This window comes from Capricornis sumatraensis, chromosome 5 (assembly GCF_032405125.1).
Source record: "Capricornis sumatraensis isolate serow.1 chromosome 5, serow.2, whole genome shotgun sequence".
Lineage (NCBI taxonomy): Eukaryota > Metazoa > Chordata > Mammalia > Artiodactyla > Bovidae > Capricornis > Capricornis sumatraensis.
This window is the reverse complement of record NC_091073.1, coordinates 45,857,569-45,874,460: the sequence shown is the minus strand read 5'-3', so window position 1 is coordinate 45,874,460 and position 16,892 is coordinate 45,857,569. Positions and strand designations below refer to the sequence as shown.

At 39.6% G+C, this 16,892-nt stretch overlaps 1 protein-coding gene across 1 annotated transcript in view; it reads left to right on the top strand.

Annotated features, from left to right (window-relative positions):
• Positions 1-15,904, top strand: part of GNAI1 (G protein subunit alpha i1) — a 101,174-nt gene extending 85,270 nt beyond the window's left edge. The window contains exons 6-8 of the mRNA XM_068973493.1: positions 5,213-5,342; positions 6,405-6,558; positions 15,714-15,904. Of these exons, the coding sequence (XP_068829594.1) occupies positions 5,213-5,342; positions 6,405-6,558; positions 15,714-15,904 (475 nt within the window). The remainder of the gene's footprint in view (positions 1-5,212; positions 5,343-6,404; positions 6,559-15,713) is intronic.
• Positions 15,905-16,892: the final 988 nt, after the last annotated feature.

Here is a 16,892-nt window from a genome sequence, read left to right as displayed (position 1 = left end):
GTTGAAAATAGAATTATCTAATAGAAGGGATACTTTATCATTGTAATATGTTTCTGTTCCTTTTCTACAGTCATGTAAATGTGCAGTTGGTTTTGGGGTGGAAAGTCATTTATGGGGTAGTGTTCATGTATAGTCAATTAGCATTGCCCCAGTCTTGGTCACAGTGATATCAAGTAACAGTCTTGAGAGTAAGTCAGCACAGTTCAGGATCTTCAGTACATTCCCTTCCATCTTCCCTCCCTCCTCCTGCTTCCCTAAAGAAAGAAATCTAAGAAAGCTCAATTTCACTCCCTGTTTAATACTAGTCAATAGTCTCTTCATATGAAGGAGAACATATTATAATCATTTTTTGTTTTGGGTTAAATGGAAATTCAGAATTTGAAGATAATTTTAGTACATGTGTGAAACAATGAATAATGCTCTGTATACAGTCTGATCCTTCTTTGTATTAGTTCTTAGTCATTTTTGCTCGAGTTAGGCCAGTGATTCTCAAAGTCCAGTCTGCAAATCAGCAGCATCAACATCACACATAACGTTTGAGAAGCACTGGCTTAAAGAGTCTTTGTTTATGTTAGGCTTTGCTGGTGGCTCAGATGGTAAAGAATCCACCTGCAATGCAGGGGATCCAGGTTTAATCCCTGGGTTGGGAAGATCCTCTGGGGAACAGAACGTCTACCCACTTCAGTATCCTTGCCTGGAGAATTCCCAAGGACAGAGAAGCTTGACAGGCTATAGTCCATAGGTTCACTTATGATCAATAATGAATGACCCTCATTCATTCATAAATTAAATTGAAGAGATTGTTTCATACTACTTATCAACTTAAAGCTCTTTTATATTTAACATTCCCAGAGCATAACTGGAAGGTCTGTATCTTTAACATGTTAAAATTAGTCTGTTATTGATCCATATATAATATTAGAGAATGCTCTAATTTCACTCTTTTTACATGTAGCTGTCCAGTTTTCCCAGCACCACTTTCTCCATTGTAGTTTCTTGCCTCCCTTATCTTAGATTAACTGACTGTAGGTGTATGAGTTTATTGCTGGGCTTTCTGACCTAGTCCCTTGATCTGTATTTCCGTTCTTGTCCCAGTATCATGCTATCATGGTATTTTGATTACTGAAGCTTTGTAGTATAGTCTGAAGTCAGGGAGTCTGACTCCTCCAGCCTCATTTTTCTTTCTCAAGATTACTTTGGCTATTTGGGATCTTTTTTATTTCCATATAAATTTTAAAGTTTTTTAGCTCTAGTTTTGTGAAAAATAGCATTGGTAAACACTAGTCTATTACTGCTTAAAAGTGTTTTAAAATACTCTGTAGACACAGTTCATTATTGCATTCAAGAAATACTTATGCAGTACATTTGTTTGTCCAGTGGAGGCCAAAACAAAGTCTTTGTCTTTACATCATTGTAGGGTTGGGCGATGAGAGGAAATGAAATACATATTTAGTATTCAGAGGGTGGTAACTGCTATGATGAGAACAGCAAGATGGCATATACTAGCTAGCTCCCTAAAGCTTTTATAACAAATTACCACAAATTTGTGGCATAAAACAACAGAAATTTATTCTGTGATAGTACTTGAAGCGAGAAATTAGTTTGTTAGCAGGATTATGCTCTTCCTGAAGGCTAAAAAAAAAAAATCTAATTCTCATCAAAATCACATTTAATATCTGTATTTCTAACCAACCATATTTCAAGGTATTTTGGACTTTTTCTATCAAATTATTCAAAATTCTTCCAACCTTTCTCTACTACCCACATCCAAAGCCACATCCACAGGAGTATTTGATTTACTGCATTACCCAAACCTGGGTACTAAACATGTGTCACTTAGGGTTCTTGATGAAACAGCCTCTTCAGTTTAGTTCAGCTCAGCCGTGTCCGACTCTTTGCAACCCCATGAACCGCAGCACGCCAGGCCTCCCTGTCCATCACCAACTCCCAGAGTCCACCCAAACCCATGTCCATCAAGTCAGTGATGCCATCCAACCATCTCATCCTCTGTCGTCCCCTTCTCCTTCCACCCTCAATCTTTCCCAGCATCAGGGTCTTTTCCAATGAGTCAACTCTTCGCATCAGGTGGCCAAAGTATTGGAGTTTCAGCTTCAACATCAGTCCTTCCAATGAAAACCCAGGACTGGTCTTCTTTAGGATGGGCTGTTTGGATCTCCTTGCAATCCAAGGGACTCTCAAGAGTCTTCTCCAACACCATAGTTCAAAAGCATCAATTCTTCCACACTCAGCTTTCTTCACAGTCCAACTCTCACATCCATACATGACCACTGGAAGAACCATAGCCTTGACTAGACGGACCTTTTTTGGCAAAGTAATGTCTCTGCTTTTTAATATGTTGTCTAGGTTAGTCATAACTTTCCTTCTAAGGAGTAAGCGTCTTTTAATTTCATGGCTGCAGTCACCATCTGCAGTGATTTTGGAGCCCAGAAAAATAGTCAGCCACTGTTTCCCCATCTATCTGCCATGAAGTGATGGGACTGGATGCCATGATCTTAGTTTTCTGAATGTTGAGCTTTAAGCCAACTTTTTCACTCTCCTTTTTCACTTTCATCAAGAGGCTCTTTAGTTCTTCTTCACTTTCTGCCATAAGGGTGGTATCATCTGCATATTTGAGGTGATTGATATTTCTCCCGGCAATCTTGATTCCAGCTTGTGCTTCCTCCAGCCCAACGTTTCTCATGATGTACTCTGCATAAAAGTTAAATAAGCAGGGTAACAATATACAGCCTTGACTTAGTCCTTTTCCTATTTGGAAGCAGTCTGTTGTTCCATGTCCAGTTCTAACTGTTGCTTCCTGACCTGCATACAGATTTCTCAAGAGGCAGGTCAGGTGGTCTGGTATTCCCATCTTTTTCAGAATGTTCCACAGTTTATTGTGATCCACACAGTCAAAGGCTTTGGCATAGTCAACAAAGCAGAAATAGATGTTTTTCTGGAACTCTACTGCTTTTTCCATGATCCAGCAGATGTTGGCAATTTGGTCTCTGGTTCCTCTGCCTTTTCTAAACCCAGCTTGAACATCAGGAGGTTCACGGTTCATGTATTGCTGAAGCCTGGCTTGGAGAATTTTGAGCATTACTTTACTAGCATGTGAGATGAGTGCAGTTGTGCAGTAGTTTGAGCATTCTTTGGCATCGCCTTTCTTTGGGATTGGACTGAAAACTGACCTTCTCCAGTCCTGTGGCCAGTGCTGAGTTTTCCATATTTGCTGGTATATTGAGTGCAGCACTTTCACAGCATCATCTTTCAGGATAGAAATAGCTCAACTGGAATTCCATCACCTCTACTAGCTTTGTTCATAGTGATGCTTCCTAAGGCCCACTTGACTTCACATTCCAGGATGTCTGGCTCTAGATGAGTGATCCCACCATCGTGATTATCTGGGTCATGAAGATCTTTTTGTACAGTTCTTCTGTGTGTTCTTGCCACCTCTTCTTAATATCTTCTGCTTCTCTTAGGTCCCTACCATTTCTGTCCTTTATTGAGCTCATCTTTGCATGAAATGTTCCCTTGGTATCTCTAATTTTCTTGAAGAGATCTCTAGTGTTTCCCATTCTATTGTTTTCCTCTATTTCTTTGCATTGATGGCTGAGGAAGGCTTTCTTATCTCTCCTTGCTATCAAGAACCTGGCTTACCTGACAGTGGGTGTTGGTTTGCAGTGCAGGACAGCAGGCTTAGGTAGATATTAATTTTGCAGTATTGAGGCAGAATTTTTTTCTTCTATGAAACTTCAGCTTTTGCCCTTAAGGCCTTTCAACTCAATAGATGAGGTCTGCCCACATTATCAAGGATAAACTCCTTTAGTGAAAATCAACTGATTATGGATACTAAGCGTAACAATAAAATACCTTCACAGCAGCACCCAGATTAGTGCTTGATTAAGTAACTGCCTATGCTAGCCTAGCCAAATTGATACATAAACCAACCATCAACAGAGGGAAAATGTGGGAGAGGGAGGGTTCTGTTGTTATTTTACATGGAGTGGTATATGACATATGATCAGAGAAGTTAGCTAAAATATATTATTTTTTTGGTAATGTAGTCTTCAAATTGTGTTCCTTGGCAGTTTAACAGATGGGTAATCATTTTAATTTCTTTTATTTTGTTTGATCTTCATTACCAGCTGTCCTTTTTTCATCTTACCCATTTTAATTTAGTGTGTAGTAGAATCATTTTGTTATATAGCATACTTAAACTTAATGAACAATTTCCCAGGTAGACTAATAGAATACCACTTAAATGATGATAAAACTAGTATTGTTACTTTTATATTGAGTACAAATCTGATGCACTTGGATTTGGTTTATAGGCCAGTGCTACTCTACTGGGAAAATTCGTTTTGCCTGAGAATTAAATAGGGACTATTTTAATTAGTGCAGTATCTAGATAAATGGAGTCTTTTAAAATGTACCAGTTTGCATAGTGTTTCTATTATGTAAGCAGCTATTTCTAGATTACATAATAATTTATGTGAATTTCAACTTTTGCTTAACTTATACTCTTAGAGGAGAAAGCAGAAAACATCATTATCTTTATATTGTTTGTGTTACTACCTTGTATAGCAACTTAGAATAGAATGGTCTCCTATTACATATCATTTAAAAACTCCTAGTATTCACACTATTCAGTAGGCCACCCATTTATCTCATCTCTTTTTTTCTGTACCTTGGTTATATTTTGATTTAGGCAATCTGTTTGCCCCTATTTGAATGTGACCCCTTTCTTACCTCTAATGGTTTCTCCTTTACATTTAAGTCCTGCTATATTGCTTCAGAGAGAAAACATTTTGCAGTTGGACAAGGGGACCATGTTCTCTGCCTCTAATGTTCTGTGACTCTGGTGAATTGAATATATTCTATTATCTCTGCACTCTCTAGATATTTCCTGTGACTTCTCTGTTTAAAACACACAAATGAAGGGGCTGAACTATGTGTAATGTTCTTGTTCTAAGGTGGTCTCATATGTTAATGAATTTAGGTTTTTTTCTTTTTAACGTATTTTGGGTTTTTTGTGTTTTTTTGTGAGAGACCTTCCCTTCTAGCAGACTTTTTCTCCCTTAAAGTCCTTTTCTCCTTACCTTCCATCCCACATTGTCCATGCGATTTGGAGCTTTCTTGTTGATTTTTTTATAGAATTCCTTGGTGTGTCTGAGCATTCAGGGTGATGTCAAACTCATTTCTCCTCTTACAGAATGTTTGATGTGGGAGGACAGAGATCTGAGCGGAAGAAATGGATTCATTGCTTCGAAGGAGTGACCGCCATCATCTTCTGTGTGGCGCTGAGTGACTATGACCTGGTTCTAGCTGAAGATGAAGAAATGGCAAGTAGAACCTCTTTTAAAGATTGAACATGGAATAGGAAGAGTTGGAGTTGTTGCCAAGAATTTTTCTAAGAAAACGTCTTGAGAAATTCTTGCTAATGCCTGAATAATGTGAAAGTTCAGGCACTTTTCTCTAACTTTTCTATTTAATACATTTCCGTCTTAGTATGCAAAGAAGCATACTTTTTATGATGAATCCTCATAAAAAGGAGAAGACAAAAGAGTTCAACCCTCGATGCTTAACTAGGCATTTCTGAGATCTGGTATCTACATACTGAATAAAAATAAAGTTAGCTCCATTATAGTCCAAGGCTTATATTTCTTTCTTCTGCCAGCTTAGTAATCCCTGGGCTATATTATACTATATTATACTTTGCGGCTGTCATGTAATTGGCACATGTGTTTCAGTGTACCATTAATCTGGGGGAAATATTTTTAAATAGAAGAGCTATAAATGTTTCTTTCTTTTTTTTTTTTCTTTTAAGATAAGGTATATACAGTTACCGTTCAGTAGGTGTAACATACAGCATTCATTTCTGTCCTTCTGGTGCTCTATAATATATCAGTACCCTTTTTGAAACCACAAATACCAGAAGGGCAGGAAACAGGAATTGGAGGTTTCCTTCCTTCATACACTATTATATAGGGTATTGGTCTAATTGTATTCAGCTTTTTCAGTTTATTAATCTTTAAAAACCTCTACTTACCTTTTAATGGAAACTTCAGTTCACTCAGTCATGATGAGATCTCCTCTGAGATGTCTGCACTTGCCATTTCTAGATCACAAGCTCCTGCAGTACAGTGACACACCGCGGGCACTCAGCGAGTGCTGGATGGATGCAAAAGGGTGATGAGTGATGCAGATATTCATCTCGCCTAAAATCGTCACGTGTGCTTGTTCTTAAATGGCAGAAGTGTATTTTTGTGATAGGTTATCTATTTTTCAGCTGACTAAGCTCTATTGTACTGCCACACTTTTTTTACCAGACACTCATTATTTTTTAAAAGTAATATTTCTCAGAATCTTTGCCCTTATGACACACTGGCTGTTTTCTATTATAGAACCGAATGCATGAAAGCATGAAGTTATTCGACAGCATATGTAACAACAAATGGTTTACAGATACATCTATTATACTTTTTCTGAACAAGAAGGATCTCTTTGAAGAAAAAATCAAGAAGAGCCCTCTCACTATATGCTATCCAGAATATGCAGGTATTTTACTTTCTCTGTCAACTCGTAGATTTCTAAGTGAAAGTTCCCCTAAGCCAAGATTTCAGTTGTTGATTTGAATCTCTTGGCTTAGTAGTTCTTAACCTCTAAGCAAAATTATTTAGCAAACTGCATTCAAGGCCAGCTTGCTTGGGCTAGCTCCTTGAGGTGTGGAGGATTAAAAATAACATTGGTTTTATGGAAAAGCTGTTAGATAATTTTCTATGGTGACCCTGAGTCTTTGCAAACGTAAGATACTGCTTTGTTCATGCAGTTAACAGATCTTAGGCATTGTGTGATGCACAATAAATAAGACATGTCTCTGTTCACTGACTAATCTCTAAAAAAGAGATACTCCTAAGGAAACAGATAATACAACAACAGTGCAGCATGTGGCTACAGAGGAGAGTGAACAGTAATTGTAAGGGGGGAAAGGCGAGAAAGGAGTCTGAGGTAGCTAACTGCTCAGGGGAATGGGGGAAGGGGTCACAAGAAATCCAGGCTTTGGTAATGAGACCTTAAAGCTACTTCACTTTTACTGCTGTGGAAAACGGTCTGCTTTGAGAAGAGGAAAGCTGAGTTGCAGTCCTGGCTTTCCCATAATTTGCTCTTTGATCTTGAATGAGGCAGTTAATTTCCCTGTCTCAGTACTCCATCTGTGAAATCAAAAGTTAGGCAAAAACCCTGCTTTAGTTCTTTGGAACACTTCCCTGGCTGCTACTGAAAGTGGGCACAAGGAACACAGATATTCCACCCCTCGCCCCCCAGGTCCCCTCCACAAAGAGTTGAACGTGATAGAAAAAAACAACCCTTGCTCCATCCTAATTATTTTAAGAATTTTTTTCTTATAAACAAAATTTTAGTTTTGTATTGAGTAAATGATACAAATATTTACTGCCTTTCCATGGTCAGTGTTAAAACAACTGTGTGCTATGGATGCTTATATCCCACTAACACAGGTGAGAGCAGTGGGAGGAATGAAGCAAGAGAGTCCCAAACCAGATCCAAGTCTGCTGACCTGCTGCGTCCAGAACGTTAACAGTCAGAGTACATTTAATTACATTCTCACTGGAGGCAAAGCAGAGGGTTCTTCAATCAGTGTGACCCTACTGCCCTTTACTACAGCCCTCTTTGTAAATCACAGAGGTATCAGTTCAGTTCAGTCGCTCATGTCCGACTCTGCACCCATGGACTGCAGCATGCCAAGCCTCCCTGTCCATCACCAACTCCTGGATTTTACTCAAACTCATGTCCATTGAGTCGGTGAAGGCATCCAACCACCATTAGGGTCTTCTCAAATGAGTCAGTTCTTTGCATCAGGTGGCCAAAGTATGGGAGCTTCAGCTTCAACATCAGTCCTTCCAGTGCATATTCAGGACTGATTTCCTTTAGGATGGACTTAGTTGGATCTTCTTGTAGTCCAGGGGACTCTAAAGAGTCTTCTCCAACACCACAGTTCAAAAGCAACAATTCTTCGGCACTCAGCTTTCTTTAGAGTCCAACTTTCACATCCATACACGACTACTGGAAAAACCACAGCCTTGACTAGATGGACCTTTGTTGGCAAAGTAATGTCTCTGCTTTTTAATATGTTGTCTAGGTTAGTCATAACTTTTCTTCCAATGAGTAAGCGTCTTTTAATTTCATGGTTGCAGTCACCATCTGCAGTGATTTTGGAGCCAAAAAAAAAAATAAAGTCAGCCACTGTTTCCCCATGTATTTGCCATGAAGTGATGGGACCAAATGCAATGATGTTAGTTTTCTGAATGTAGAGCTTTAAGCCAACTTTTTCACTTTCCTCTTTCACTTTCATCAAGAGGCTCTTTAGTTCTTCACTTTCTTGCCATAAGGGTATTGTCATCTGCATATCTGAGGTGATTGATATTTCTCCCGGCAATCTTGATTCCAGCTTGTGCTTTTTTCAGCCCAGTGTTTCTCATGATGTACTCTGCATATAAGTTAAATAAGCAGGGTGACAATATACAGCCTTGACTTAGTCTTTTTCCTATTTGGAACCTGTCTGTTGTTCCATGTCCGGTTCTAACTGTTGCTTCCTGACCTGCATACAGATTTTTCAAGAGGCAGGGTAGCCTTTCCCTTCTCCAGGGAATCTTCCCAACCCAGGGATTGAACCCCAGGATTCCCACATTGCAGGTGAATTCTTTACCAGCTAAGCCACAAGGAAAGCCCACAGAGTCATACTTCAATTCAAACTAATTTCACAGAGTTAACTTGTTTTTAGTTTAATTTTTGAAAGTCTTAGTATCCTAAGTCACCTTACTCAAATATTTTTAGTGCTTTATTGGGGATAGAATTATTAATAGTTCTGATTCCAAGATTGAAGATATCTAGAATCAAGGCAATTCAGTTTTGCCTTTACTTTAAGGTCATATTCATTTTCTGTAGTGAAGCAAAGGCTTCCCTGCTGGCTCAGCAGTAAAGAATCTGCGTGCAAATCCGGGAGATGTGGGTTTGATCCCTGGGTTGGGAAGATCACCTGGAGAAAAAAGTGGCAACCCACTCCAGTATTCTCGCCTGGGAAATCCCATGGACAGAGGAGCTGGCAGAATACAGTCCATGGGGTTGGGAGAGTCAGACACAACTTACGGACTAAACAACAGCAACATTGTAAAGTAGACCTTGTGTCAGAGGACCCAAGTAAAAAAGTAAAAGTGTTAGTCACTCAGCTGTGTCTCTTTCGCAATCCCATGGACTATAGCCCACCAGGCTTCTCTGTCCATGGGATTCTCCAGACAAGAATACTGGAGAGCTTCCTGACCCAGAGGTTGAACCAGGTCTCCTGCATCACAGGCAGATTCTTTACTGTCTTAGCTACCAGGGAAAGTCCCAGAGAACCCAAATCACTCCTCAAATATTACATACCTACAGAGATTTTAGAGCCACCAAGAACATACTTGTGAGCTCTTTTTTTTTTTTTTTTTTTTGCCAGGCCAGGTATACATTTTTTAAAGTTAGTAATAATCACTGATCTAAGATTCTTTTAGCAAAGAGTATTATAGAATTCTTGATTCACCTGATTCAGATTCTCTGAAGCACCTTCAATTCTTAATTCCTGTTCTATACTGTTTGCTATAGAAGATGACATGTAGCCTGCAAACTCCTCACTTGGTTTATCTCCTACCTCCCTCTGCTCCTGTCTTCTCTTTTTATCTGTATGTTGGCATTTCACCAAATTCTGTCTGCAGTCTTATAATCTTCCAGCATTCTATTCTTTCATAGGCATATTTATTCTCAGCATGATACATTCTGTTGTCAACTCTAATTTCTCTGTGGAGACTCAGGCTTGCATTTCCAACTGCTTGCTGAGCATATCTGTGTTTTTTAGCACTTGAGACTCAAATTGAACTCACGCTATTTTTTTTTTTCCAAATCGCCTTTATCTCCCTTTGAATTGTATCACCAGCCTCCCATTCTCCAGTCTTGAGCCAGGCTATATCATCTGTAATAAACCTTTAGTCAAGACAGTTCTATTACGTTAGAAACTAATGTCGTCTTCCACCACTCCTTCCCTCAGTCAGTCATTCTTTACCAAAACTTAAAATCAGGTTTAATATTGTACTTACTAGTTCATTCATGTATCTTGTAGTTCTGGAGATTAAGTAATGTAACTAGTTACCTGGAATATATACAGCAGGTTGAGGAATGCACACAGGGCAAGCTGTTTTCTCAAAACATATTTTTAAATTAGAGGTTGCATTAGCTTCTGTGAGTCAACAGGACATTATTTATTCCTTTATATTTCAGTGTACCAACCTTATTATGATTTAATAAACTAAAATTTAATTTGTAGAGTATATGGCTATCTGCTGTTGACTTGAGATAAAATGTAAACTTATTTTGACAATCTAGAGAAAATTTCCTAGAAACAACCAAGTTTGAATCATTAAGAAATAGAAAATCTGAATAGACTGATTAGTAAACAGTTCAATCTGTAATCAAAAACCTCCCAGTAAACAAAAGTTCATAACCTGATGGCCTTACTGGTGAATTCTGCCAAACACTCTGAGAAGCACTGCTAGTAATTCTTCTCTAACTCTTCCATCACTTATTTTACCAGGCCAGCGTTACCTGTCCTAAACCAGGCAAATAAGTCACAAGAAAATTCAGTTCAGTCGCTCAGTCATGTCCGACTCTTCGCGACCCCATGTACCACAGCACGCCAGGCCTCCCTGTCCATCACCAACTCCCGGAGTTCACTCAGACTCGCCTCCATTGAGTGATGCCATTCAACCATGTCATCCCCTTCTCCTCCTGGCTTCAATCTCTCCCAGCATCAGGGTCTTTTCCAGTGAGTCAGCTCTTTACATCAGGTGGCCAAGGTATTGGAGCTTCAGCTTCAACATCAGTCCTTCCAATGAACACCCAGGACTGGTCTCCTTTAGGATGGACTGTTTGGATCTCCTTGCAGTCCAAGGGACTCTCAAGAGTCTTCTCCAACACCACAGTTCAAAAGCATCAGTACTTCGGTGCTCAGCTTTCTTTACAATCCAACTCTCACATCCATACATGACTACTGGAAAAACCATAGCCTTGACTAGACGGACCTTTGTTGACAAAGTAATGTCTCTGCTTTTTAACATGCTGTCTAAGTTGGTTATAACTTTCCTTCCAAGGATTAAGGGTCTTTTAATTTCATGGCTGCAGTCACCATCTGCAGTGATTTTGGAGCCCCCCAAAAATAAAGTCAGGCACTGTTTCCACTGTTTCTCCCATCTATTTGCCATGAAGTGACGGGACCGGATGCCATAATCTTTGTTTTTTGAATGTTGAACTTTAAGCCAACTTTTTCACTTTCCTCTTTCACTTTCATCAAGAGGCTCTTTAGTTCTTCTTTACTTTCTGCCATAAGGGTGGTGTCATCTGCACATCTGAGGTTATTGTTATTTCTCCCAGCAATCTTGATTCCAGCTTGTGCTTCTTCCAGCCCAGCGTTTCTCATGATGTACTCTGCATATAACTTCAATAAGCAGGGTGACAATATACAGCCTTGACTTAGTCCTTTTCCTATTTGGAACCAGTCTGTTGTTTCATGTCCAGTTCTAACTGTTGCTTCCTGACCTGCATACAGATTTCTCATGAGGTAGGTCAGGTGGTCTGGTATTCCATGCCCGATTAGAAGAATACTGTTAGAACGGTCCATGCTACCTACAGTTGTCTAAAAGACTCAGTGTAATCCATATCAAAATTCTAATTGCAGTTTTCACAGGAAGAATAAATAATCCTAATAATTTTAAGTCATAAAAGATTCCAAAAACTAAAGCAGTCTTTAAAAGGAACAACAAAGGTGGAAGCACCGTGTTCCCTGGTTTCCAACAGCTAGAGTAATCAAAACAAGTGTGGTGTTGGCATTAAAAACAGAACTGAGGAACAGAATAGAGAGCCCAGAAGTAAACCATGCATACATGATCAAGTAATTTATGACAGAGGACTCAAGAATACACAATGGGGAAAGAGCAGTCTCTTTAATCAATGTTAGGAAAACTGGACAGCCACATGCTAAGAATGAAAGTGGACTGCTCTCTCTACTATACACAAAAATAAACCCAAATAAAGATCTGAGTGTAAGAAATGATAGAACTCCTAGAAGAAAACATAGGCAGTAAGCTGGACATCAGTCTTGACTGTAAACTTTTAGGTTTGACACCAAAAGCAAAAATAGACAAGTGGGACTACATCAACCTAAAAAGCTTCTGCATGGCAAAGGATATCATCAACAAAATAAAACTGCAGCCAAAGGAATGGGAGAAAATATTTGCAAACCATTTATCTGCCTAGGGGTTAACATTCAAAATGTCCTTTATTGAGCCCATCTTTGCATGAAATAGTCCCTTGGTATCTCTAATTTTCTTGAAGAGATCTCTAGTCTTTCCCATCCTGTTGTTTTCCTCTATTTCTTTGCACTGATCACTGAGGAGGGCTTTCTTATCTCTCCTTGCTGTTCTTTGGAACTCTGCATTCAAATGGTATATCTTTCCTTTTCTCCTTTGCTTTTCACGTCTCTTCTTTTCACAGCTATTTGTAAGGCCTCCTCAGACAGCCATTTTTCTTTTTTGCATTTGTTTTTCTTGGGGGTGGTTTTGATCACTGACTCCTGTACATTATCACGAACCTCTGTCCATACTTAATCAGGCACTCTGTCTATCAGATCTAGTCCCTTAAATCTCTCTCTCACTTTCACTGTATAATCGTAAGGGATTGGATTTAGGTCATACCTGAATGTTCTAGTGTTTCCCTACTTTCTTCAGTTTAAGTCTGAATGTGGCAATAAGGAGTTCATGATCTGAACCACAGTTAGCTCCTGGTCTTGTTTTTGCTGATTGTGTAGAGTTTCTCTATCTTTGGCTGCAAAGAATATAATCGGTCTGATTTCAGTGTTGACCATCTGGTGATGTCCATAAGTACAGTCTTCTCTTGTGTTGTTGGAAGAGGGTGTTTTCTATGACCAGTGCATTTTCTTGGCAAAACTCTATTAGTCTTTACCCTGCTTCATTCTGCATTCCAAGGCCAAATTTGCCTGTTACTCCAGGTGTTTCTTGACTTCCTACTTTTGCATTCCAGTCCCCTATAATGAAAAGGACATCTTTGGGTGTTAGTTCTAAAAGGTCTTGTAGATCTTCATGGAACCGTTCCGCTTCTTCAGCATTACTGGTCGGGGCATATTGGATTACTGTGATATTGAATGGTTTGCCTTGGAAACGAACAGAAATCATTCTGTCATTTTTGAGATTGCATCCAAGTACTGCATTTCGGACTCTCTTGTTAACTATGATGGCTACTCCATTTCTTCTAAGGGATTCTTGCCCACAGTAGTAGATATAGTGGTCATCTGAGTTAAATTCACCCATTCCAGTCCATTTTAGTTCACTGATTCCTAAAATGTTGACGTTCAGTCGTGCCATCTCCTGTTTGACCACTTACAATTTGCCTTGATTCATGGACCTGACATTCCACGTTCCTATGCAATATTGCTCTTTACAGCATTAATCTTGCTTACATCACCAGCCAAAGTACAACTGAATGTTGTTTTTGCTTTGGCTCCATTGTCTTCATTCTTTCTGGAGTTATTTCTCCGCTGATCTCCAGTAGCATACTGGGCACCTACCGACCTGGGGAGTTCATCTTTCAGTGTCCTATCTTTTTGCCTTTTCATACTGTTCATGGGGTTCTCAAGGCAAGAATACTGAAGTGGTTTGCCATTCCCTTCTCCAGTGGACCACATTCTGTCAGACCTCTCCACCATGATCTGTCTGTCTTGGGTGGCCCTACACGGAATGGCTCATAGTTTCATTGAGTTAGACAAGGCTCTGGTCCATTTGATTAGAGTGGTTAATTTTCTGTGATTGTGGTTTTCAGTCTGTCTGTCCTCTGATGGAGATGGATAAGAGGCTTATGGAAGCTTCATGATGGGAGAGACTGACTGGGGGGGGAAACTGGGTCTTGTTCTGATGGGCGGGGCCATGCTCAGTAAATCTTTAATCCAATTTTCTATTGATGCCTGGTACTGTGTTCCCTCCCTGCTATTTACCTGGGGCCAAACTATGGTGGAGGTAATGAAGATAATGGCAACCTCCTTCAAAAGGTCCCATGCATGCACTGCTGCACTCAGTGCCCCCAACTCTGCAGCAGGCCACTACCGACCCACACCTCTGCTGGAGACTCCTGGACACTCACAGGCAAGCCTGGGTCAGTCTCCTGGGGGGTCACTGCTCCTTTCTCCTGGGTGCTGGTGCACAAGGTTCTGTTTGTGCCCTCCAAGAGTCTATCTCCCAGTCCTGTGTAAGTTCTGGCAGCTCTATGGTGGGGTTATTGGTGACCTCCTCCAGGAGGGCTTATGCCAACCCAAGTCTGCTGCACCCAGAGCCCCTGCCCCTGTGACAGTCCACTGCTGACTGTACCTCCACAGGAGATGCTCAAACACAGTTCTGTCTCAGTCTCTGTGGGGTCCTTGGGTCCTGGTGTCCACACGGTTTGTTTGAGCCCTCTTAGCATCTCTGGTGGGAATGGGGTTTAATTCTAAATGTGAATTCACTCCTCCTACCATCTTGCTGGGTCTTCTACTTTGCCCTTGGACGTGGGATATCCTCACAGCCTCTCGCCACTCCAGCGCCGCACAGCCATTTCTGTAGCGCAGTGTGCTCGTTTCTATAAAGGACAGAAGTGGTATGGACCTAACAGAAGCAGAAGATATTAAGAAGGGATGGCAAAAGTACACAGAAGAACTGTACAAAAAAGATCTTCATGACCCAGACAATCACGATGGTGTGATCACTCACCTAGAGCCAGACATCCTGGAATGTGAAGTCACATGAACAAAGGCATCACTATGAACACAGCCAGTGGAGGTGATAGTCTTTGGTCATCTGATGAAAGTGGTGGTCATTCTGTCATTCACTTTTTTGTAACCTCATAGCCATATACCACATTGTAGACCACTATACAGTTTTTGAATAAAAAACTGAGAGATAAATGCTAGTTAATGTATTGAATATATATAGGAAGTTGAATAAAAATGGCTTCCTTTGTGGCTCAGACAGTAAAGAGTCCACCTGCAATGTGGGAAACCTGGGTTCGATCCCTAGGATGGAAAAATCCCCTGGAGAAGGAAATGGCAACCCACTCCAGTATTTTTGCCTGGAGAATTCCATGAACAGAGAGGAGCCTGGCAGGCTACAGTCCATGGAGTCGCAAGGAGTCGGACAAGACTGAGCAACTAACGTAAGACTTTGAATAAAAATATACCAGTCAGTACTCAGTCAGCATTTCTTGATCAGCCACTATAGGCTAGAAGTGTTATAGGAAGCCACATCAGATATTTGTGTAAGTTGTTTCCATGTTAGGATGTAGAGTGTAAGGGGTAAAAGCAAAAAGAGGCTCTGACACTTGGAGATTGAGGCAGGAACAAAGACCATGGGGTACATGGAATACCATGCTTTTGTTTTTTTTTGTTTTGTTTTTCCTTAAGGGTAACTTACAGTCATTAAAGGGTGATTAACATTGGGTATTTTTCACTTAAAGTTTATCTTATTCTCAAATGGCAAAGACAGTTATGATGGAATCTACATATTTTATACGTATGAAACCTATTTCTGTATTTTAAGGTCCATGTTGCTTACGTTTCTTTCCATTTCCCTTCTCAGGCTCAAACACATATGAAGAGGCAGCTGCATATATTCAGTGTCAGTTTGAAGACCTCAATAAGAGAAAGGACACAAAGGAAATATACACCCACTTCACATGTGCCACAGATACCAAGAACGTGCAGTTTGTCTTTGATGCCGTAACAGATGTCATCATAAAAAACAATCTAAAAGATTGTGGTCTCTTCTGAGTTTTGGCAGTAAATGGTAAAATGCATTTTCAAACCAAATGAGTACTTACATGTGGATCTCTCTAGACTAGAGTCTTGCAGCAACACAGAATGTAGTATATGGCAAGTGCATCTGGGACCTGACCAAAGCTGTTCTATTTGTTTTTTTAAACTGAAAGTAATGGAAGGACCTTTCTTAAATGTGAGAGGTGGTCCTGCAGTGTGAAACTAAGGGCAGTGTTAAAGCTGGGCTCTAGTGTACTGATGACTTCTACATACATGTAAATATGCAAATGTATGTATACATGTATTTATGACTTTAGTTTTCCACATTACTTTTAGGTATTTAGTAAGTGGCAACTTATAATTTTAGCGTGATGGCTTTGGAAATAACAGAAATATTAAGTACTTTGTACTGAATGACAGACTATTGTCATGTTTGCCAGTTCTAAACAGCTTTATTTATGTTCCTGTCCTATAAATTTTTAAGTACGATGATTAATATTAGGACACATTGCAGCTCTTGTCTTGATTATATGTAGTATACTTGTAATCATAAATGTTATTTGTACAAACATTGCACAGACTATTTTAATAACATGATTCGTTCTTTAAATTTATGTGTTTTTTTGAAATGTTCTTGAATATGACTATACCTGCCTTTGGATCAGTTAAACATTGTATGCGTTTCAGTTTTTCTTTTAAGGGTGCATGCTAATCTGGTTCTATGTTAGATTTGGTTTAAAAACTGTAAAATTGCAGGTTTCTGAGGATATACGTATAGACTTATAAACAGTTAATTTTTATTCAGTTGGTTTGTTTTCACTTTGAATTTTAATATTTGGATGGTATTCATGCATTGCCTTAAAGGTGATGCCAAGTTAATTTTTATAAACTTCAAATAACTACATTTTTATTTATAACTAAGTTTAGGTGGGTGCAAGAGCATTTTTGTGGGTAAAAAATAAGTCAGCATAATGAATTTTGAGACATTCATTTGTGTATTTCC